Source organism: Eschrichtius robustus, chromosome 2 (assembly GCF_028021215.1).
Source record: "Eschrichtius robustus isolate mEscRob2 chromosome 2, mEscRob2.pri, whole genome shotgun sequence".
NCBI lineage: Eukaryota > Metazoa > Chordata > Mammalia > Artiodactyla > Eschrichtiidae > Eschrichtius > Eschrichtius robustus.
The window spans coordinates 76808296-76834911 of NC_090825.1; the positions used below are offsets into that span (position 1 = coordinate 76808296).

Consider the following 26616-nt stretch of genomic DNA (forward strand, 5'->3'; position numbering starts at 1 on the left):
GCAGAAGGAAAGAAATCATAAAGATCAGAGCAGAAATAAATGAAATAGAAACAAAGAAAACAATAGCAAAGATCAATAAAACTAAAAGCTGTTTCTTTGAGAAGATAAATAAAATTGATAAACCGTTAGCTAGACTCATCAAGAAAAAGAGGGAGAGGACTCAAATCAATAAAATCAGAAATGAAAAAGGAGAAGTTACAACAGACACTGCAGAAATACAAAGCATCCTAAGAGACTACTACAAGCAACTTTATGCCAATAAAATGGACAACCTGGAAGAAATGGACAAATTCTTAGAAAGGTATAACCTTCCAAGACTGACCCAGGAAGAAACAGAAAATATGAACAGACCAATCACAAGCAATGAAATTGAAACTGTGATTAAAAATCTTCCAACAAACAAAAGTCCAGGACCAGATGGCTTCACAGGTGAATTCTATCAAACATTTAGAGAAGAGCTAACACCCATCCTTCTCAAACTCTTCCAAAAAATTACAGAGGAAGGAACACTCCCAAACTCATTCTATGAGGCCACCATCACCCTGATACCAAAACCAGACAAAGACACTACAAAGAAAGAAAATTACAGACCGATATCACTGATGAATATAGATGCAAAAATCCTCAACAAAATACTGGCAAACAGAATCCAACAACACATTAAAAGGATCATACACCACGATCAAGTGGGATTTATCCCAAGGATGCTAGGATTCTTCAATATACGCGAATCAATCAATGTGATACACCATATTAACAAACTGAAGAAGAAAAACCATATGATCATCTCAATAGATGCAGAAAAAGCTTTTGACAAAATTCAACACCCATTTATGATAAAAACTCTCCAGAAAGTGGGCATAGAGGGAACCTATCTCAACGTAATAAAGGCCATATATGACAAACCCACAGCAAACATCATTCTCAATGGTGAAAAACTGAAAGCATTTCCTCTAAGATCAGGAATGAGACAAGGATGTCCACTCTCACCACTATTATTCAACATAGTTCTGGAAGTCTTAGCCACGGCAATCAGAGAAGAAAAAGAAATAAAAGGAATACAAATTGCAAAAGAAGAAGTAAAACTGTCACTGTTTGCGGATGACATGATATTATACATAGAGAATCCTAAAACTGCCACCAGAAAACTGCTAGAGCTAATTAATGAATATGGTAAAGTTGCAGGATACAAAATTAATGCACAGAAATCTCTTGCATTCCTATACACTAATGATGAAAAATCTGAAAGAGAAATTATGGAAACACTCCCATTTACCATTGCAACAAAAAGAATAAAATACCTAGGAATAAACCTACCTAGGGAGACAAAAGACCTTTATGCAGAAAACTATAAGACACTGATGAAAGAAATTAAAGATGACCCCAACAGATGGAGAGATATACCATGTTCTTGGATTGGAAGAATCAACATTGTGAAAATGACTATACTACTCAAAGCAATCTACAGATTCAATGCAATCCCTATCAAATTACCAATGGCATTTTTTACGGAACTAGAACAAATCATCTTAAAATTTGTATGGAGACACAAAAGACCCCGAATAGCCAAAGCAGTCTTGAGGGAAAAAAACGGAGCTGGAGGAATCAGACTCCCTGACTTCAGACTATACTACAAAGCTACAGTAATCAAGACAATATGGTACTGGCACAAAAACAGAAACATAGATCAATGGAACAAGATAGAAAGCCCAGAGATAAACCCACACACCTATGGTCAACTAATCTATGACAAAGGAGGCAAAGATATACAATGGAGAAAAGACAGTCTCTTCAATAAGTGGTGCTGGGAAAACTGGACAGCTACATGTAAAAGAATGAAATTAGAATACTCCCTAACACCATACACAAAAATAAACTCAAAATGGATTAGAGACCTAAATATAAGACTGGACACTATAAAACTCTTAGAGGAAAACATAGGAAGAACACTCTTTGACATAAATCACAGCAAGATCTTTTTTGACCCACCTCCTAGAGTAATGGAAATAAAAACAAAAATAAACAAATGGGACCTAATGAAACTTCAAAGCTTTTGCACAGCAAAGGAAACCATAAACAAGACGAAAAGACAACCCTCAGAATGGGAGAAAATATTTTCAAACGAATCAGTGGACAAAGGATTAATCTCCAAAATATATAAACAGCTCATGCAGCTCAATATTAAAGAAACAAACACCCCAATCCAAAAATGGGCAGAAGACCTAAATAGACATTTCTCCAAAGAAGACATACAGACGGCCACGAAGCACATGAAAAGATGCTCAACATCACTAATTATTAGAGAAATGCAAATCAAAACTACAATGAGGTATCACCTCACACCAGTTAGAATGGGCATCATCAGAAAATCTACAAACAACAAATGCTGGAGAGGGTGTGGAGAAAAGGGAACCCTCTTGCACTGTTGGTGGGAATGTAAATTGATACAGCCACTATGGAGAACAATATGGAGGTTCCTTAACAAACTAAACATAGAATTACCATATGACCCAGCAATCCCACTACTGGGCATATACCCAGAGAAAACCATAATTCAAAAAGACACATGCACCCAAATGTTCATTGCAGCACTATTTACAATAGCCAGGTCATGGAAGCAACCTAAATGCCCATCAACAGACGAATGGATAAAGAAGATGTGGTACATATATACAATGGAATATTACTCAGCCATAAAAAGGAACGAAATTGAGTCATTTGTTGAGACGTGGATGGATCTAGAGACTGTCATACAGAGTGACGTAAGTCAGAAAGAGAAAAACAAATATCGTGTATTAACGCATGTATGTGGAACCTAGAAAAATGGTACACATGAGCCAGTTTGCAGGGCAGAGGTTGAGACACAGATGTAGAGAACGGACATATGGACACCAAGGGGGGAAAACTGCGGTGGGGTGGGTATGGTGTTGTGCTGAATTGGGCGATTGGGATTGACATGTATACACTGATGTGTATAAAATTGATGCCTAATAAGAACCTGCAGTATAAAAAAACAAACAAAACAACTAATACTAAACTTTCATTGGGTTATTTGTATGGAAATATGTTAATATAAATGTTTCAGACATTACATGAAATTTCTAAAAATCTTATATGTTCTGGTATAATGTTATAAGTCATAATCCTAGTTATTACCTTAAAATGTATATCTCAGAAATAACTAATTTTCTTGTCAACTGCATTATTATGAACTTTCATCAAATTTTTAACTGTGGTCACTTTTAAGTCTTTTGTCATTTACAGACAGTTCTGTGTGTACTCTGATGCTTTTGCAAATATGTTCCTATAAAAGGGTTTCATCTTTATGAAATTCATGGAAAACACTCTGACAAGTACAGGTTTCTGGTAACTGACTGTACTGCTGAACTGAATGAATAAGCATTTTCAGAACTCTAATGAAAAACTGATGAACTCATAAAAGTGCTAACAAAAGATCAAGATGAAAAAAAAAAATTTAATTACATGGGACTGAGTGAACTGATGAGGATGAGCATAATTTTTGTGACTTTGTGTCTGAATTAAAAAAAAAAAAATCCAACAAGGACTCAGAGGCAAAGAATATACAAATCAATTTTCACTGCAAAGTAAAGGAGCTGTTACAGTGGAGGATTACTGGACTGAATGTCAATATTATGACATAGTATGAGTGTGTTTCATGTTTGGTAATTGCAATCGTTGCTTTTGTTGTGGTCATCCATGTACAATGCTTGGTGTCAGTCTATTTATCTCTTGTAAAAATAAAATACAGTGTGTGTGTGTGTGAAAAAAAAAAAAGAAAATGTTAAGCCAAGGTGCAGATGTGAGAAAATATTTGCAATACAGATATACAAAAATGTGCCTGTATCCAGAAAATATGATTCCAACAATTCAGTAAGAAAACAGCATATGAAAAACTACAGTAAAGAAAAGGTACTTTAAAAAAAGGAAATCCAAAGATCCGATAAGCATATGAAAAGTGGCTCAACAGCATTTGTCATCAGGTAAATTCAAGTTAAAACCACCACAAGACACTATTACCTACATAGCCTTTGGAAAGGGAAAACAATAACCACCATCTAGCAATATCAGCAATTGGAATGCTCATAATTTGCTGGTGGGAACATAAACTGGACAACCATTTAAAAAAACCATTTGACAGGATCTACTAAAGTCAATAAACACATACTCTATCACCCAACAAAAGGCATATCCCAGAATGGACACAGCACCATTAATCATAATAGCCAAAACCTGGAAACACAGTTGACCCTTGAACAACACGGATGTAACTTATAGTCAACCTCCGTATCCATGGTTCCGAGGATTGAACCAACCATGGACTATTGAAAACTATCAATTTATAAGTTGACCCGTGCAGTCGTGCAGTTCAAACCCATTATGTTCAAGGGTCAACTGTAATCCAAACAGTAAAAGGGATAATTTACAGTATATTCATAAAAATAAATGAAAAAAAACTATGGCTACATGAATTTCAACTAAATGAAACAACTAAATGAATTTCACTGACATGATGTTGAGTGAAACCAGATACAAAGTGATACTCCATTTATATCAAGTTCAAAAACAGGCAAAATTAGATAGAAGTGATAGAAGTCAGAATAGTGTTTCCCCTTTTCTTTTGGACGTAGGGGGCGATCACAAAGGGAGAGCATGGGGAAGGCAGCTAGGCTGCAGAAAATGTTCTATATCTTGATATAGGTCGTGGTTAAAAAGGTATGTACATATGTAATGAGTACAAGATTTTTACACTCTATTCTTTGTGAATTATATCACAGTATAAAAGAAAACACATATACTATCTCTAAGACTTTACTTACTGTATAATTTATCCTTTAATTTTTCCCTTTTAGTTTGACAAGGTGTTTTTCCCCTTGATAAAGAACATGAGATCATCAATATCCAGTTGACCTTAGAATTAAAGTATCTTAACTCTCATATGGCAAATTTACTCCGAGAGGGAAAAAAGCACCATATTTCTTCAAGGATTAGAGTAAACAAAGTGGCTTAACTTGCATAATCCAACTATTTTATACCATTAGATAATCTTTTTAAGCAGGACATCAAAACTGTTGACATAACAAAAGATCAAAATGAAGAACAAACTGTAGTAAAATAAGCTTCTGTAAAACCTATATCAAAAAGTCCCTTGATACTATCTTGTGGTACAGAAAGAACTATAACAAATTGAGTAAAGTAATTATATGCTTTCTGTATTTTGCTATCAATAAGAATAAAGTACACAGTGATCATTATGTATTTGTCCTTGTGGTAAGCAGAGCCAGCTAAAAGGGCAGACAGTCTATTGATTCAGGCATCAGTCCTGAAAAGAACTATTTCTAAAGGCACTAAAAACCCATTAAAATCTTGGATATAGGTTACCTGTAAAGTAGCTAAGGAAAAACTACACAAATCCCCTCTAAAGACAGAGTTAAACACCATTATGGTAACTTTATTATAAAATGTTTGTAACACTTAGCTCTCTTACACCAATCCCATGTAAAAGACAGTATTTTCAACACTATTTTAAATGGAGAAAATTTACAATCAACAATGTTAAGGGCTTCCCTGGTGGCGCAGTGGTTGAGAATCTGCCTGCCAATGCAGGGGACACGGGTTCGAGCCCTGGTCTGGGAAGATCCCACATGCCGCGGAGCAACTAGGCCCGTGAGCCACAACTACTGAGCCTGCGCGTCTGGAGCCTGTGCTCCGCAACGAGAGAGGCCGCGATAGTGAGAGGCCCGCGCACCGCGATGAAGAGTGGCCCCCGCTTGCCGCAACTGGAGAAAGCCCTTGCACAGAAACGAAGACCCAACACAGCCATAAATAAATAAATAAATAAATAACTTAAAAAAAAAAAAAAACTTAACAACGTTAAAAGCTTCGAAGCCGTGCAGCAGCAGATCCTAAATGAATATTCAACTTCTTTAGTTTCTCTAACCACGCTACCCTTTAAACCCTGAAAATGAGAGATATACAGTGAATCTAAAGGCAAGACAAAAATGGAGCATACCCCTGACCTCATTTAATATCACAGAGCATTTTAATTCAGGACTCACATAAGAAAAGAGAGAATTTACCTGCCAAGCTGGAACAGAGGTTGAGTTGGACATGACTGTTTTTTGCAGCTCTTCAAGTACAGCATCTGGGAGAGGTTTTTTTGACTCTAGGAGTGGTTTACATTGAACTTGTCTCAAAAGTAAGATAACAGCTGGCTGATCAGGGTTACTTTTTAAATTCTAAAAATCAAACCCCAAACAGAAATACATCAAACAGGTTCTTAAATGTTAAATGTAAAAGGCAAATAATCTATTCTCCATATTGAAAAAAAACCCCTGACTTTAACCTTTTCTTATTAAAAAATAAACAACAGCAAAAGTCAACAGAACACTGAACATCTTGGGAATACCAAACTTTACACTTAAATAAGCTCTAAAATCAGTAATGCTATTACTGTAGTTTACAAGTTGTTAATCTTCGATTTAGTATGTCCCTTTGACTTGGTTTATTCTTAGGTGATATCTTGAAAAATTTAAGTACTACATATAAACAGCTGAACTAAGAAAATATAAAATTAACAGTGAAGGCTAAAACTAATCCTTATTGGAAGAAACTTAACCTTTTAAGAGGGAAAGAGCTATAAATTTTTTCCTTTCTCAACCTCTTAACAAAGATACTCATTGTCCTTCCTCCAGGCACAGACTTCTTACACACTGGGAGTAAGAGAAATGACCCATTTACCCAGGCCATTTATTTATGCCTTAAAACACATACACACACATATAAATGTATTATATGTGTGTGTGTATATATATATAAAATATGTGTATGTTGCATATGTGTATATGTGTGTGTATATATTATATATGTATATACATATATACATACAATATGCACATACAAGAAGAAGTTGAGATTCTCTAAACAAGTCCTTCCACTATTGTTTTAAACATTTCTTTCTTTATTGCTTGTCTCTCAATGACATAATTCTTTATTTTCTATTATTAGGTCATAGTCCTAAATGTCCTTATTTCTGAAATGAGATTGCTTTCTTCTAAGTAAGAGACTGGGACATTAAAATGACAAGGAAAGGTTCATAAAAGTATCCCTTATTCTGTCAGAGAGAGCACGAAGCAACTGTCAATTTATGCTTACTGAACATTCACTGTATTGTACTAAACTGTCCTGAACCTAGACGGAATTTCTTAAATAAAAGAGAAAATGTATTATTCTGATTTTCAGAGAATTCAAGGACCAAAGGGATCTTCAAAGATCCATTCTTCTCTCTCTGTAAAATTTATATTGATCTTTCAAAAAACATTTCTAGAAAGACAACACCTTCTCCCTGGTAAGCATTTATGAAAACAGATGTTTTCAGGAAAAATGATGTTTAAAACTCCCCTTATTCATTAAATTATTTTTGAGTAGGTTTACGAAACTGATTTGTTCATTCAATAAATATTTACTGAGACCCTACTATGGGTTAGGCAAGGTGTAAGACTTTATTCACACAGCCTACAATCCAGGTAGGTAAAAACTGACTACTCAATAATTCCCGTCACCCACTTAACGATCCCCACAGTCATTCTACATTGTTCAGAACTTCGGAAAAATGTAGGGATACTGGAAAACATAGCATTCTGAAGAGTGTAACTAGAAATCAAAGGAAAATACTGCTTCCATAATGGTACCAAAAAAAAAAAAAAGATTAAAACCTTGAGTCTTAAGAGTCAGACAAATGTGAGCTCAAACAGCAACTCCATCAATTTCTACCTGTGAACTCCTGTGCAAATTACTTACCCTCTTTAAGCCTTAGTTTTCTCAGTTGTAAAAATGGGGATAATAATAAATACCTATGTCATAGGATTGTTGTGAAGGTCAAATACAAAGTACTAAATGTATTAACTAGCTTACAGTAAGTACTCAGTTAATATTGGGTATTATCATCATCATCACCACCACCACCACCACCAAATGCTCTTTAAATAACGTGCATTCTATTTTTGAAGTTACTTTCCAAGTAGGATAAGAATCCATGAATCTCAATTCCATAACAATACCTTTGTGCAGAGGGCTTCAGCTTCAGCTATTCTTCTTGTGTCTATTAGACCAGTGACAGCTTGGGAGAGAGACCACTTTTCAAGAGATTGGTTGTAATTTTCAAAGAATTCTTTGTCTTTATTAAAAAAAAAGTCAATGTTACTTTTTTCTGCAATTTATAATGTGTTCTCAGAGAAGTAATCAGTTGTTAAGAAGTATTACAATTAAATTACCATGCATATATAACTTTTACACATACCACTGGAATACCATAGACTATCTCAACATGAGACAGGTTTCTGCAAAGTTTCATAGCAGGAATATTTACAGCTGAATAACTTAAGACTTTACATACTTGTGACTTACATTAAAAAAAATCACTATCTTCAGTAAAACTGAAAATACTTCATTGAAAAAAAGTAAAGATTTATTGCAATATAATTGACATATGATAAACTGCACATATGCACATATTCAAGCTGTAAATCTGATGACTTTTGACATAAAAATACATCTGTGAACCATCACTACTATCAAGATAATAAACATCTCCATCATCATGAAAAGTTTCCTCCTACTACTTTGTAATCACTTCTGTCTCCAACCCATCTCTCCTCCTTTCCTCTGTCCCCAATCACTAATCATTTTCACTCACAATAGATCAGTTTGCATTACCTAAAATTTCATATAAATGAAATCATAAAATATAAACTCTTTGGCATCTTTCATAGCAGTTAACATGGTAAATTACATTCATTTTCAAATATTAAAGCAACCTTGCATTTCTACAATAAACCTCACTTGATCATTAAGTATTATTATGTTTTTTGTGTGTTACTGGATTTGAATTGCTAAAGTTTTGTTATAAATTTCTACATCTGTAGTTCTGTAGTTTTCTTGTAATGTCTTTGTCTGGTTTTGGTATCTGCATAATGCTGATCTCATAGAAGAAGTCAGGAAGTGTTACCACCTTTTCAATTTTCTGGAAGAGTTTGTATAGAACTGGTATTATTTCTTACTTAAATGTTTGGTAGACTCCATCTGGTCCTGGAGTTTTCTTTATAAGAAGATTTTTAACTATAAATTCCGTGTCTTTAATAGATATAAAGCTATTCAGTTTATTTCTTAAGTGAGCTCTGTATCTTTTAAGGAATTTATCCATTTTATCTACATCGCCAAATTTAATGGCATAAAGTTGTTCATGAGATTCTCTTATGAGCCTTTTAATAGCTACAGTGTTGTACCCTCTTTCAATCCTGACAATGGTACTCTCTGTTTTTTATCTGATGCCTGGCTAGGTTTATCAATTTCATTGATCTTCTCAAAGAACTAGATTTTGCTTTTGTTGATTTTCTGTTTTCTATTTCATTGATCTCTACTCTATTTTCTTTTCTTCTGCTTACTTTGGATTTAATTTCCCCTTCCTTTTTCTAATTTCTCAAGGCAGAAGCTGAGATCATCGATTTGAGGCCCTTCTTATTTTCTAATGTGGACATGTAATGCTAATATTTTCATATAAGCAGGTGTTTTAGGAGTATTATAGAATTTTATATGTTGTTTTTTCATTTTCATGCAGTTCAAAATATTTTCTAATTTCCCTTCTGCCTTATTCTTTGACCTGGATTATTCAGAAGTATGTTATTAAGGTTTCAAATATTTGAGAATTTTCCAGATTTTTTGGTTATTGATTTTTAAATTAATTCCATTGTATTAAGGTAACATACTTTGTATGATTTGAATCCTTTTAAATTTACTTAGACCTGTTTTATGGCTCACAATTTGATATATATGGGTAAATAGTCTGTGTACACTTGACAGAAATATGCATTCTGTTGTTGTTAGGAGAACTGTAAGTTCTAACTAGGTCAAGTTAGTTGATAGTGTTTTTCAAGTTTTTAATTATATCCTCACTAATTTTCTGTCCAATTGTTCTATCAATTATCAAAAGAAGAGTGTTGAATCTCTATAATTATGAATTTATCTATCTCTCCTTTCAGTTCTATAAGTTTGTTTCATGTATTTTTCCATAATTTTTCATTTTTTCTACCTATTTTATTGGGAAATACAACACAGATTTTGTGTTTTGAAGCTGTGCTACTGGGTGCCTAAATTGCCCTCTTGATGAACTGACTCCAATGTGAAATGACCCTCCTTATCACTGGAAACATTATTTGCTCTGAAATCTTAATTTGTAGGAAATTAACGTGGCCACTCCAGCTTTCATTTGATTAGTGTTGGCATGGTATATCTTTTTCCATTCTTTTACTTTTTAGGTCATTTTTGTCTTTTTATTTGCATCTTTTTAAAATTGATGTATAGCTGATTTACAATGCTTCAGGTGTACAGCAAAGTGATTCAGTTATACATATATATAAATATATACATATATATTCTTTTTCAGATTCTTTTCCATTATAAGTTATTACAAGATATTGAATATAGTTCCCTGGTCCTGCTATAAAGCAGGTCCTTGCTGTTCTTCTATTTTATATATAGTACTGTGAGGTTATTTTGGTCTTTAAATATAGATTTATATTTGTTTTATGTTTCTTTTAAGCAGTATATAGTTAGCTCTTGCTTTTTTATCCAATCTGTCAATCTGTGCCTTTTAACTGGGGTATTTAGACCACTATACTTAACTTGATTATTGATATGGTTGGGTTTAACTCTATTGTGTTGTTTTCTCTTTATTCTATCTATGTTCCCTTTTCCTCCTTTTTGTATTATATAATTCCATTTTTTCTACTTTGGTGGCTTATTAATTAAACTCTATTTTTTTAGTGTCTACTTTAAGGTTTAGAGTATTCATCTTTAACCTGTCACAGTCTACCTTTAAGTACAGGTGATCCTCTGTATCTATGGATGTGGAACCCATGGATATGCAGAGTCAACTATTACTACATCATTTTATACAAAGGAGCTGTGCATTGGTGGATTTTGGTATCTGAGGAGGGTCATGAAACAAATCCCCCACAAATCCTTACGGATGACTGTAATATTATACCACTTCACTTACAGTATAAAAACTTTACAACAAAATACTCCCATTTTCCCCTCCTGGCCTCTGTGCTATTGTCATATGTGCATTAAACAGTTAATTACATGTTAAAGAGATTTCTATCATGTGTCGTTTGTGGATCTGTTTCTATGGATTGATTTTTCTCCTCATTATGGGTGGTATTTTCCTGCTTATTTGCATGCCTATTAAGTTTTAACTGGATACCAGACATTGTGAATTTTACCTTGCTGAATATTTCTGTATTCCTGTAATGTTCTTGAGCTTTGTTCTGTATGCAGGTAAACTCCTTAAGACTTGTTTTTAAGCTTTGTTAGATGAGAATATAATAGCCTTTCATGTAGGGCTAATTCTGCCTACTACCGTTTGGCAATATCCTTCTGAATACTTTATCTTGAATATATCATGTATGAAATGCTTTTTTAAACTTACTTGAAGCAGAAACAGCAGATAACAGTGCCAAGTGTAAATCCATCCTCTTTGGCTGAGTGTTCTTCACTAGGGCCAGTTTATCATCAGCATGACAAGCTGCCATTAGCCCAGCCCAGACAGCAGGATCACCTAAACACAGGAAATACAGTTAGGAGGCTGTCAATATCAACATGTTGCTGAAAAACTACCAAAAATGAAAGTAAGAGTTTACAAATACCAACAAATGAAATATCATCTCCAGAAAAATTCCATTTTCTTAAAGAAAAACTAGTTCATAAGGCACATTACTATATTCATCCTTTAAGATTTGCCATTTTTTCCAAACACATCAGAGGATAAGAAATATCCTACTTAACTCTTCTTCCATGGCTGGTTACGTGAGTTGCCTAGAGTACTACACTGTTGTGGAAAGGTCAATTATATTCACTTTCACTGAATACCAAGGGCAAGTCTCACAGAGACACTTGTGTTCATCACTGTCCCTATATTAAAGACTCAGTCATAGGAAAAGCAAGATAACACAATTCTCAGCTCTTAAGAAAAGTCTGAGACAAAGGAAAAGCTCAAGACAACGCCATTTTACCTATGTTTTAACAGCCAAGCATAAAAGTCACTTTATCATTCCAAGGAAGCAATTATGATTACACTGATGTATCCCTTCATCCATTTGATCTTTCCTTCCTTCCTTCACACCTTGATAGTAGCTTCAGGGGAAGAGGGAAAGCCCAATAGCAGTGGGTTGAGAAGGTAATAAAAGAGATTATGAGTATAGACTCCTGTTTTCAAGAAAGTTAATTGTGAAAACAGAAAGCTGGATTGGGATTTGGAACTTAGGCTTTTTAATTTGTTTGGTCTTTTGTTTCACAAATCATATTTTGCAGGTTAATATTTACATGGTTAATATTTTCAGTCCTATTACCCTTGAAAACACAAATGGATAATTTTTAAATCCTACAAGGGGTTCCAGTTAATAATACAGTCATTTAAACATACTTCTTAGCTCTAGTTTTTAATTTTTTTCTTACCTAACTGCCCCATCCAATATATATCTCCTATCAAATGGCTGAAATACATGTATTTCATTTATAGACAGCCAGTATTACTGCTAATTGTACAAGAATCATTAGAAATCTTATGTAGACCAAAAATGTTTGTAAAAAATTAAATACATACCTTGATATTATAAAATAATTTCTGCCCAGATAATGCCTACCTTATTTTAAATATCATAAGACATAATCAAATCCAGAATAAGAAAATGGGGACCATTTCCTAGAACTTATGGTGAGATCTGAATACTATATAATGAAAGGCAGATGACTGAATCTTAGATCTGGATTTTAGGTCTAACAATGCCACTAATTAACTGTGCAGCCACTCTTCCTTTGGAACACATACTTCTACAAAATAAGGCATCTAAATTAGATGATGGCTCAGGTGCCCTCAGGTCTAAAATCCTATAACTGAATGCAACTGAATGCAGTTGAAGTGGACTCAATTTTTGTGTTTCTAAGATTAAGTGAACAACTCATTTAAGGATCTTAGGGTATTCTATAGTTTAGATTTTGGGAGGGGGATGGACATTAGCTGGCAGCAATTTCTTTTGTCACAATTCAAAAGAATTGCTGTCTTCATGAACTCTTCTACAGATAACCAGCAACTCAAATTCCCTATGAAACAAAGTGATAATATAAATATTATACATATATAGGTATATACACACATATATAACTTATACATATATATGTATATACACATATATATAATTTATACATATATAAATACTAGAAAACTAAAAAAATTTTTAATATGGTTTGCTAAAAATACCTTTTAATATCACAGAAGCACTAATCTAACAGACACTGGATTTCTTTCCATTCAATTCTAAATTCCTGGGATTATATTTAAATTTCTGAAAAGATTCCTTGGAGTACCATCTATCAAAACTGTACTTTGTCTAACTAAAGATCTACAAAGGTTAGATGTACACCTACTACACATAACTACAATTACATTCACTTTCACTGGACTCCAAACAAGTCTCAAGTAAGCACTCGGCTTCATCAGTCAGTCCCTGTTTTAAGCTTCCTATATGACTCTGCTTCCTTGTTTATGAATTTCTCCAGATAATATGGGAAAATCAGAGAAAATGATTAGAGAAGATCTTAGCTGGGCAATCTCACCTTTCTAAAGTGTATGCCACGTACACAATCAAAGGCTAACATCTATCATTCTAGATCCACAGTAAGAATTCTTGAGAGTAATTCTATATCTAATACTTGTTTGGCAACACCTTTAAAAATCAGAAACTTACCTAACATAGAACATAGATAAAACCAAATGTTTAGGATTTCTTTTTGTTCTATTTCAAAAATGAAAGAAAGAATAAACAACAGGACATTGGTTTGTTTACTTGTTTTATAAAATAATCTCTGAAGTTTAGTTAGGATCCTTATCATTTATTGTGAAGATAGTACTGAACCTGTTCTTTGTATGTTTCCCCACAGTCCCTGGCCAAAAGCAATAGCATTCTGATCCAGCAAATGTTTGAAGTGCTCTGGGGGAATATACTGTTTAAAGCTATATTTCATGTTAAAAATAATATTATGTAAAAATATATCCCATGACCCTACTTTGTTAGACATTCCAATCCTCTACAGCATTTCTCCAGCAGTGGTAATGGAAGCATGCTGATGCAGGTTATATGCAGTTCCCCAGTGCCTTTTGTGACCAATGGCATACATACGACTCTGGTTAGAACTAAGAAATTAGTTCAGGTGAGGCCAGCACCTTGGCAGTTCGAACAGTTACCATAGAAGACATATCTCCACTCTTCAAAAAGTTAACTACACATAAAAATAACTAAACATGTTTATTAAATAATTTAGTAGCTATAAATAAACCTCATTAAACCAGACTGATGGAAAACAGAAATAAAACCACTTTTTGAAAATATATAATTCAGAGTTTCAATAATGGTTAATGAAGTATCTTTAAACAGATATTCCTTTGAGCCTGCTTCAATAACTGATTATCTCTTAAATATCAGTAGCTGAATGCAGTAATCAAATAATATGCAAGATCTTAAAATATTTTAAAATTCCCTTCTTATTTCATAAAAACACAAACTTTGCTTCTTTAACACAAATGCAAGATGGACGGAATCCTAAATAATGAAATGGATCACATTATATTCACCTGGAGAAAGGAGAGCTGCCTTCTGAATGGCCTTTAGTGCAGTATTTTTCTCACCATCTGCTGAACTGCTTCCCACAGCCAACTGATTTACTGCAGTGTATAGTAATGCCTTCTACAAAGAGAAAGGAAGGGTGTTAACCAATTCTCTTTATAGCTCCCTGACTTTCAAAGTGACTAAAAGTAGTACTATATTGGATATGATGTGATCCCTAAGCCTAAGAAGAAAAATTATTCATCAATAATATTATTTAACAATATTATTTAACAGTAAATAATATTATTTAACATTTCCAATGTTAAATAATAATAATATTATTTAACATTTCCTTTGAATTGGGGCAAACTAACCTTTCCATGATTTGAGTCCAGAATATGAGCCACATTTCCTGCTACTGCACCTCCCTATAATAGTAAACAAATTATTACTTATATAAATGCATAAACTTTCACAAAAAAGTAAAAATTAAGACTGATAAAATCTTTACATTAAGTCATTTGAAAGGTTCAGTTTTATCACATTTGTAACTTTTAAACTCCTTAAGTACCAACTTTAAAAAAGCAGTTTAATATTTTTATAAAAGAAAATCTTTTCTACTATGATCAGTTCAACTCTGCTCTTTTAAAATATTCATTAAAGGTCCAAAAGTTACATGACTTTACAGTAGTAACAAACAAATATACAATTTTCTAACAATATACAAGATTGTGAAACGAAGACTGAAAGAAAAAAAAGACCACAAAACTTATTTTAAGATAAACTAACATAGTTTTTACTCCATGAAAATTCAGTATTTTTAAAATGTCCACAGTCCCCAGTAAAATAAGTAACTAAAGTTCAGAGCATCATGAACCTCACCACCACCACCTCAATATTCAACTCAGTACTAAAAGTAAGGAAAATATACGCAGCACGATAGTTTTCATAAAGTCGATCTGAAATCCTTAATTTTTAAAAATTCAATTAGACATTTTACCTGGAAAAGAAAGTGAATTATAAGAATAACGTAACAATCTATACATGTTCAAAAAAGTCCACCTCATTCTTTGTATCTTCCATAACACCCGGAGCAGTACAACAGTACATGGAAGAAACTCTGTGTACTACTTGTTGAATGACTAATGAAAAACTTCACTAAATAACAGAACTCCCTTGCTCTATTAGTTAATTATTTTCCAGAGTGATAATGTTAATATTGATACTTTAAAATTATATTATATACCACATCATAAGTTATTTTATCTTTTTGCCAGAATTTAGAACATTACTCACCTTTGCATTTCGTTGAGTGTACTGAGCAACCACTCGGGACAACAAAGACCACAGAGCAGGATCAGCTGGGTTACTATAGTGACCATCAAAAGCAGAGGGCTTAGAGACGGTGGTTACTTTAAGCACAAAAAGTACCCCCAAAATCAACATTTTATTTAGTATCTAAGTTAAACATCTTTTAGACATCTAAAACAAGTTCAAATTAATTCTCTATGTGTGGTTAAAAGTGACTGAATTTTTAGAAACATACTTTACATCTCCTATATACACCTACAGTTTTTATTAAAATAAGAAAGAAAAATCAGCAGTGTGATGATTACAGAGCCATGAGATCCAATTCAGAAAGGTTAAGGAAATTTAATACGTTGTGTTCGAAGAAAACACAGAGATGAGAACTGTGGAAGGAAAATAAACTACAGATATAACACTTTACTGCTAAAAATAAATCTAATAAATAACCACTGTTGCTAGTGATAACAGCTTTCTATTTTCCAAATTTTGAATATTAATGAATGTTTGAGTGGCCAAAAAATTCCTAAAACCATCAAACTGGACGGTATCAGATAACAAACTGACAACATCACAAACTTGAGAATTTGTAAGGGCTTTCATATTAAAACAAGGTTTGGTACAGGAGAATTTGGGGAAAATGTTTTGTGGCCAGTTACAGGTCCTGTATGAGTCCTCCTTGTATAAACTGCCTTTACTCAGTATGTCTAATTTTTTTAAAAAGCTTAAAAATTTTTGTCAATTTGTCAAAAATTGTATCTTTGTTCTTAAAATTTGCATTTATTGTATTATTAATGAAGTTTCAGATATTTTCTTGTATATTAACCATTTTTATTCCTTCATTTGTGAATAAACTTTTCATGTTCTTAAAAAAAAAACAACAACAAGATTTGGGCCTTAATCTGAAAGATTTTCTGTTCTCTCTTTACCAAATGAATTTTTTATTTAAATTGTTAGAGGTGAAATAACGTGTAGTCAGTTACCTGATCCTATGTACAGTTTCATAAAACCACAACTTGGTTTCCAAATATATATGCTTACCTCATTGTATAGTCTTAATAAGGTCCAAACATCAAAGACAACTTCATCAAGTATAACTAGACCCCAAGTTCACAAGTACAGAATTTACCTGTGAACAGCTTTAGATGCTTGTCTCTGCACTGCCACAGTGCGACCTTGCAGTGCATAGATCGCTGAAGTAAGAAGGCACCTCTGATAATCATTGTCTTTCTGTTTGCAGTGTTTCAGTAACTCATTAAGTGCAGCTTTTGACAGTGTCGCATCCTTCATTGCCAATCCTAGAGCACACAGGGCTTGAAGGCTTTCCGTGGTTGGTTCTTTTAAGATAGAGCTGTAAATATATTTTTAATTGCCTATTAGCCATGAGTACAATAGTCTGTAACTATTAAAACACACTTAACAGTTGGTAGAAAAAACAATTTACTTATAGATTCACCAAACTACAGTCCAGCTTTAAGATAACTATAAAACTAAGTTCCATGGTTTCTAGGAACAGTAATTTCCCTGAATTTCTTTTTTTTTTTTTGGCTGTGTTGGGTCTTTAGTTGTGGCGCGCGGGCTCTGTAGTTTGTGGCACGCAGGCTCAGTAGCTGTGGTGCGCGGCTTAGTTGCCCCATGGCATGTGGGATCTTAGTTCCCCAACCAGGGATCAAACCCACGTCACCTGCATTGCAGGATGGATTCTTTACCACTGGACCACCAGGGAAGTCCCATTTCCCTGAATTTCTGAAGCAGTTTAAAGTACCAATGGCCTTCGCAGCGCATCAATAGCCAAATTTCCTTTCTGGTCATTCTATCTACATTTAGAAACAAATATACAGCACAGTATCTTTGGGTCACAGTTCTAGGTAAATAATTAGAATAATTTCGCTAAAATCTTTAGTTTCAATAAAATCCTAAAAGGTATGAATAATAAAGAAAAATCCTTAACCTAAGATCTGATTTTTATCATTCCCAAAAAGGTTTTGTTTTATTGTTCTGTGGTATTTGAAACAAGAGCAATATATAATAATTACAAAAACTATCTTTATCCACCATATTCCAAGTGAGCACGTTTATAATTGAAGGAGAATTTAAATTTTGTATGTAAACATCCAGCTTTTTTCTTTTCCTTCTTCACCCGTGAAATCTGATATAGCCTTATGGAGGTAAAAGTCAATAATGTTTAGGAATCCTTATTAATTAAAATGAAGAAAACCTTAGTTCTTTATAAACTTAACAGTACTTCTAATAATAATTATGAATGTTGTACTGTAACAAAACATAGGAACTTTGAAGATTTTGTTAAACAAAGTTCATTAAAATATAATATAAATAGCTGTAACATTATAAAATATCCCATACCTACCGCTATGTCTTTCTATTATTTTGGGGGAGGGGACAACAAGCTGTTTAGAATTTGATTTTGACAAACAGCTACAAAGTCATGAATTTTCATGGGCAGCTCTGGAGTAAACTTAAAGCATCCATAGTAACTCTTTTTACGATAAGGGTTAATAGATGGAGGCATCCAAATATGGAAGAATATCAATTAGTTATAGTCATTTCCATCAATACAAATAAACCACACCGTAAGTTGTAACTAAAAAAAAAAGCAAATAGTAAAATATAAATTCCAATACTAACAACAAAAGAAGAAATTCTAATTTGTGCCTTGGTTCAAAAGAGAACAAACCTATATACTCTAATATGTATTAATATACAAAATCTAGGGACTTCCCTGGTGGAACAGTGGTTAAGAATCCGCCTGCTAATGCAGGGGACACGGGTTTGAGCCCTGGTCCGGGAAGATCCCACATGCTGCAGAGCAACTAAGCCCGTGCACCACAACTACTGAGCCTGCACTCTAGAGCCCACGAGCCACAACTACTGAGCCCGCATGCCGCAACTACTGAAGCCCACACACCTAGAGCCTGTGCTCTGCAATAAGAGAAGCCACCACAAATGAGAAGCCCACGCACCGCAACAAAGAGTAGCCCCTGCTCACCGCAACTAGAGAAAGCCCGCGCACAGCAACGAAGACCCAATGCAGCCCAAAAAAAAAAAAAAAAATACAAAATCTAAATTATTACTGAAATGACTACATCCCATTAAGCTAACACATGCTGAATGCACGGTACCTGCATGTTGCCCTGTACCATGTGCTAGAATTTTACATGTAGTTATTTATATCATAAATTCTACGATGCTGGTAACCAGATTTTTTCCCCTTATGTATTGAACTTATTCACACTCCCCCTAAGCACCGAGGACACTGCTTTGTCCCCAACATAAGAATGCCAAACAAGATCAATAAAGAACGGGTAACTGAATTATTCATAGAAAGGAGGTCAAAGAAAAGAATGCAAAGGGGCAGGAAAGGGAGCAGTTTGCAGTGTTCAGTTTGAAAGATGACATGCAGAGAACCAAAAACAAAGAAAAAAACATAGATCAGATAAAAATACCTAGCCCTGGATCCAACAACGCAAAAAAAGGAGGTAAAGGTTTTCCCTCGTAAGCGGAGAAAAGAATAAGAAAATATTCTTCTATTTTTCCCCACCTCTACTAATGTTCAAAACAGTTTCATTTACTGTTTTAAACAGTAACCCAAGACTAATCTAATCATAACTAATTTGGTGTTACTTTTGCTCTTTATTACTGAAGCAACATATTAGCATCTATGATTCTTTTTCTCAAGCTATTTGCAAATTTGGATTTTCTGAACATATATTCACATTACATGAGTATATCCATGTAAAGTGACAAGATTTTTAAAATCCTGATTGGTTTTCTCAAAATAGCTAAGAGGAGGAGAAAGAACTGCTTACTTATTATACAAGAAAATTACCTTAATCAGGATGGAACAAAAGTATCACCACAAATAAACAAAACCAAAGCTTATCCTATGGAAGTCATTCTCAACTAGTACCATCTAGTCAACTCCATCCCCCTAACCTTTGGCACGGGAGCATAATTTGGAGATGTGGAGGCACTTCTTTGGTTTTCACAATGATTGAGGAGGGCTGTTAGCATCTAACAGACGGGGGACAGGGATAAGATCTTCCTGCAATGGGGGAAACAATTCTGTACTATGAAGATCAGTACCACTGAAAATGCCAACAGAGCACTAATTGATAACTACTGTCCAATAGCATCCATTAATCACCTCCTGCTTTTTAAGGAATTAAGGTCAACTTTCCCCCCACACAAAAAATTTCGAAAAGTCAAAAAATACCATATATGGCCTCCCTGGTGGCGCAGTGGTTAGGAAACTACCTGCCAATGCAGCGGTCATGGGTTCGAGCCCTGGTCCGGGAAGATCCCACATGCTGCAGAGCAACTAAGCCCGTGTGCCCCAACAACTGAGCCTGTGCTCTAGAGCCCGTGAGCCACAACTACTGAGCCTGTGTGCCACGACTATGAAGCCCATGTGCCTAGAGCCCATGCTGCACAACTAGAGAAGTCACTCCAATAAGAAGCCTGCAGAGATTGGAACAAAGATGGCGGAGTAGAAGGACGTACTCTCACTCCCTCTTGTGAGATCACCAGAATCACACCTAGCTGCTGGACAATCATCTACAGGAAGACACTGGTACTCACCAAAAAAGATACCCCACATCCAAAGACAAAGGAGAAGCCACAATGAGACGGGAAGAGGGACACAATCACAGTAAAATCAAATCCCATAACTGCTGGGTGGGTGACTCACAGACTGGAGAACACTTATACCACAGAAGTCCACCCACTGGAGTGAAGGTTCTGAGCCCCACGTCAGGCTTCCCAACCTGGGGGTCTGGCAATGGGAGGAAGAATTCCTAGAAAATCAGACTTTGAAGGCTACTGGGATTTAATTGCAGGACTTCAACAGAACTGGGGGAAACAGAGACTCCACTCTTGGAGGACACACACAAAGTAGTGTGCGCATCGGGACCCAGGGGAAGGAGCAGTGACCACAGGGGAGACTGAACCAGAGCTACCTGCTAGTGTTGGGGGGTCTCCTGCAGAGATGGGGGGTGGCTGTGGCTCACCGTGGGGACAAAGACACTGGCAGCAGAAGTTCTGGGAAGTACTCCTTGGCATGAGCCCTCCCAGAGTCTGCCATTAGCCCCACCAAAGAGCCCGGATAGGCTCCAGTGTTGGGTTGCCTCAGGCCAAACAACCAACAGGGAGGGAAGCCAGCCACACCCATCAGCAGTCAAGTGCATTAAAATTTTACTGAGCTCTGCCCACCAGAGCAACAGTCAGTTCTACCCACCACCGGTCCCTCCCATCAGGAAACCTGCATAAGCCTCTTAGATAGCCTCATCCACCAGAGGGCAGACAGCAGAAGCAAGAAGAACTACAATCCTGCAGCCTGTGGAACAAAAACCACATTCACAGAAAGATAGACAGGATGAAAAGGCCGAGGGCTATGTACCAGATGAAGGAACAAGATAAAACGCCAGAAAAACAACTAAATGAAGTGAAGATAGGCAACCTTCCAGAAAAAGAATTCAGAATAATCATAGTGAAGATGATCCAGGACCTCGGAATAAGAATGGAGGCAAAGATCGAGAAGATGCAAGAAATGTTTAACGAACACCTAGAAGAATTAAAGAACAAACAAACAGAGATGAACAATACAATAACTGAAATGAAAAGTACACTAGAAGGAATCAATAGCAGAATAACTGAGGCAGAAGAACAGATAAGTGACCTGGAAGACAGAATGGTTGAATTCACTGCTGTGGAACAGACTAAAGAAAAAAGAATGAAAAGAAATGAACACAGCCTAAGAGACCTCTGGGACAACATTAAACGCAACAACATTCGCATTATAGGGGTCCCAGAAGGAGAAGAGAGAGAGGAAGGACCAGAGAAAATATTTGAAGAGATTATAGTTGAAAACTTCCTTAACATGGGAAAGGAAATAGCCACCCAGGTTCAAGAAGCGCAGAGAGTCCCATACAGGATAAACCCAAGGAGAAACACGCCAAGACAGAGTAATCAAATTGGCAAAAATTAAAGACAAAGAAAAATTATTGAAAGCAACAAGGGAAAAATGACAAATGACATACAAGGGAACTCCCATAATGTTAACAGCTGATTTCTCAGCAGAAACTCTACAAGCCAAACGGAGTGGCATGATATACTTAAAGTGATGAAAGGGAAGAACCTACAACCAAGATTACTCTACCTGGTAAGGATCTCATTCAGACTCGATGGAGAAATCAAAAGCTTTACAGACAAGCAAAAGCTAAGAGAATTCAGCACCACCAAACCAACTCTACAACAAATGCTAAAGGAACTTCTCTAAGTGGGAAACACAAGAGAAGAAAAGGACCTACAAAAACAAACACAAAACCATTAAGACAATGGTCATAGGAACATACATATCAATAATTACCTTAAACGTGAATGGATTAAATGCTCCAACCAAAAGACACAGGCTTGCTGAATGGATAAAAAAACAAGACCCATATATATGCTGTCTACAAGAGAACCACTTCAGACCTAGGGACACATTCAGACTAAAGTGAGGGGATGGAAAAAGATATTCCATGCAAATGAAAATCAAAGAAAGCTGGAGTAGCAATATTCATATCAGATAAAATAGACTTTAAACTAAAGAATGTTACAAGAGACAAGGAAGGACACTACATAATGATCAAGGGATCAATCCAAGAAGAAGATGTAACAATTATAAATATATATGCACCCAACATAGGAGCACCTCAATACATAAGGCAACTGCTAACAGCTATAAAAGAGGAAATCGACAGTAACACAAGAGTAGTGGGGGACTTTAACACCGCACTTACACCAACGGACAAATCATCCAAAATGAAAATAAATAAGGAAACAGAAGCTTTAAATGACACAGTAGACCAGATAGATTTAATTGGTATTTATAGGACATTCTATCCAAAAACAGCAGATTACACTTTCTTCTCAAGTGCGCACGGAACATTTTCCAGGACAGATCACACCTTGGGTCACAAATCAAGCCTCAGTAAATTTAAGAAAATTGAAATCATATCAAGCATCTTTTCTGACCACAACGCTATGAGATTAGAAATGAATTACAGGGAAAAAAAACATAAAAAACACAAACACATGGAGGCTGAACAATACGTTACTAAATAACCAAGAGATCACTGAAGAAATCGAAGAGGAAATCAAAAAATACCTAGAGACAAATGACAATGAAAACACGACGATCCAAAACCTATGGGATGCAGCAAAAGCAGTTCTAAGAGGGACATTTTTAGCTATACAAGCCTACCTCAAGAAACAAGAAAAATCTCAAATAAACAATCTAACCTTACACCTAAAGGAACTAGAGAAAGAAGAACAAACAAAACCCAAAGTTAGCAGAAGAAAAGAAATCATAAAGATCAGAGCGGAAATAAATGAAATAGAAACAAAGAAAACAATAGCAAAGATCAATAAAACTAAAAGCTGGTTCTTTGAGAAGATAAACAAAATTGATAAAACATTAGCCAGACTCATCAAGAAAAAGAGGGAGAGGTCTCAAATCAATAAAATTAGACATGAAAAAGGAGAAGTTACAGCAGACACTGCAGAAATACAAAGCATCCTAAGAGACTACTACAAGCAACTCTATGCCAATAAAATGGACAACCTGGAAGAAATGGACAAATTCTTAGAAAGGTAAAACCTTCCAAGACTGAACCAGGAAGAAACAGAAAATATGAACAGACCAATCACAAGTAATGAAATTGAAACTGTGATTAAAAATCTTCCAACAAACAAAAGTCCAGGACCAGATGGCTTCACAGGTGAATTCTATCAAACATTTAGAGAAGAGCTAACACCCATCCTTCTCAAACTCTTCCAAAAAATTGCAAAGGAAGGAACACTCCCAAACTCATTCTATGAGGCCACCATCATCCTGATACCAAAACCAGACAAAGACGCTACAAAAAAAGAAAATTACAGACCAATATCACTGATGAATATAGATGCAAAAATCTTCAACAAAATACTAGCAAACAGAATCCAACAACACATTAAAAGGATCATACACCATGATCAAGTGGGATTTATCCCAGGGATGCAAGGATTCTTCAATATAGGCAAATCAATCAATGTGATACACCATATTAACAATTGAAGAATAAAAACCATATGATCATCTCCATAGATGCACAAAAAGCTTTTGACAAAATTCAACACCCATTTATGATAAATACTCTCCAGAAAGTGGGCATAGAGGGAACCTACCTCAACATAATAAAGGCCATATACGACAAACCCACAGCAAACATCATTCTCAATGGTGAAAAACTGAAAGCATTTCCTCTAAGATCCGGAACAAGACAAGGATGTCCACTCTCACCACTATTATTCGACATAGTTTTGGAAGTCCTAGCCACGGCAATCAGAGAAGAAAAAGAAATAAAAGGAATCCAAATCAGAAAAGAAGTAAAACTGTCACTGTTTGCAGATGACACAATACTATACGTAGAGAATCCTAAAGATGCCACCAGAAAACTACTAGAGCTAATCAGTGAATCTAGTAAAATTGCAGGATACAAAATTAATGCACAGAAATCTCTTGCATTCCTATACACTAAGAATGAAAAATCTGAAAGAGAAATTAAGGAAACACTCCCATTTACCATTGCAACAAAAAGAATAAAATACCTAGGAATAAACCTACCTAGGGAGACAGTAGACCTGTATGCAGAAAACTATAAGACACTGATGAAAGAAATGAAAGATGATACCAACAGATAGAGAGATATACCATGTTCTTGGATTGGAAGATTCAATATTGTGAAAATGACTATACTAACCAAAGCAATCTACAGATTCAACGCAATCCCTATCAAATTACCAATGGCATTTTTTACGGAACTAGAACAAAAAATCTTAAAATTTGTACGGAGACACAAAAGATCCCGAATAGCCAGTCTTGAGGGAAAAAAACGGAGCTGGAGGAATCAGACTCCCTGACTTCAGACTTTACTATAAAGCTACAGTAATCAAGACAATATGGTACTAGCACAAAAACAGAAACACAGATCAATGGAACAAGATAGAAAGCCCAGAGATAAACCCACACACCTATGGTCAACTAATCTATGACAAAGGAGCCAAGGATATACAATGGAGAAAAGACAGTCTCTTCAATAAGTGGTGCTGGGAAAACTGGACAGCTACATGTGAAAGAATGAAATTAGAACACTCCCTAACACCATACACAAAAATAAACTCAAAATGGATTAGAGACCTAAATGTAAGACCAGACACTATAAAACTCTTAGAGGAAAACAGAGGAAGAACACTCTTTGACATAAATCACAGCAAGATCTTTTTTGATCCACCTCCTAGAGTAATGGAAATAAAAAGAAAAATAAACAAATGGGACCTAATGAAACTTCAAAGCTTTTGCACAGCAAAGGAAACCATAAACAACACGAAAAGACAACCCTCAGAATGGGAGAAAATATTTGCAAATGAATCAACAGACAAAGGATTAATCTTCAAAATACATAAACAGCTCATGCAGCTCAATATTAAAGAAACAAACAACCCAATCCAAAAATGGACAGAAGACCTAAATAGACATTTCTCCAAAGAAGACATACAGATGGCCAAGAAGCACATGAAAAGCTGCTCAACATCACTAATTATTAGAGAAATGCAAATCAAAACTACAATGAGGTATCACCTCACACCAGTTAGAATGGGCATCATCAGAAAATCTACAAACAACAAATGCTGGAGAGAGTGTGGAGAAAACGGAACCCTCTTGCACTGTTGGTGGGAATGTAAATTGATACAACCACTATGGAGAATATGGAGGTTCCTTAAAAAACTAAAAATAGAATTACCATATGATCCAGCAATCCCACTACTGCGCATATACCCAGAGAAAACCATAATTCAAAAAGACACATGCACCCCAATGTTCATTGCAGCACTATTTACTGCAGCACTATTTACTATTTACTATTTATAGCCAGGTCATGGAAGCAACCTAAATGTCCAGCAACAGACGAATGGATAAAGAAGATGTGATACATATATAGAATGGAATAGTACTCAGCCATAAAAAGGAACGAAATTGGGTCATTTGTTGAGACGTGGATGGATCTAGAGACTGTCATACAGAGTGAAGTAAGTCAGAAAGAGAAAAACAAATAACGTATATTAACGCACATATGTGGAACCTAGAAAAATGGTTCAGGTGAACCGGTTTGCAGGGCAGAAACTGAGACACAGATGTAGAGAAAAAACGTATGGACAGCAAGCGGGGGAAGCAGCAGGGGTGTGGGGATGGTGGTGTGATGAATTGGGCAATTGGGATTGACATGTATACACTGAAGTGTATAAAACTGATGACTAATAAGAACCTGCTGTATAAAAAAATAAATACAATAAAATTCAAAAATTAAAAAAAAGAAAAAGAAGCCTGCACACCGCAATGAAGAGTAGCCCCCTGCTCACTGCAACCAGAGAAAAGCCCACGCGCAACAACCAAGACCCAACGCAGCCAAAAATAAAATAAAATAAATTATTTTTAAAAAATACCATATAAGTAACCACAGATATCAGAGACTTATTTTATTAAATTATCCCAAAAATAAACAAACAGTTACAATTTATATTGGTGTATATACAC

The 26616-nt window shown here is 35.2% G+C and overlaps 1 protein-coding gene across 8 annotated transcripts in view; it reads right to left on the reverse strand.

Annotated features, from left to right (window-relative positions):
• The window catches only part of SKIC3 (SKI3 subunit of superkiller complex), a 169987-nt gene that overhangs the window by 14320 nt on the left and 129051 nt on the right, over positions 1–26616 (reverse strand). For all 8 annotated transcript variants that reach the window (XM_068535651.1, XM_068535647.1, XM_068535645.1 and 5 more), the window contains 7 exons: positions 17113–17334; positions 15975–16047; positions 15053–15106; positions 14705–14816; positions 11507–11635; positions 8079–8194; positions 6099–6257 (listed from right to left, as the gene is read on the reverse strand). In XM_068535651.1, the coding sequence (XP_068391752.1) occupies positions 6099–6257; positions 8079–8194; positions 11507–11635; positions 14705–14816; positions 15053–15106; positions 15975–16047; positions 17113–17334 (865 nt within the window). The remainder of the gene's footprint in view (positions 1–6098; positions 6258–8078; positions 8195–11506; positions 11636–14704; positions 14817–15052; positions 15107–15974; positions 16048–17112; positions 17335–26616) is intronic.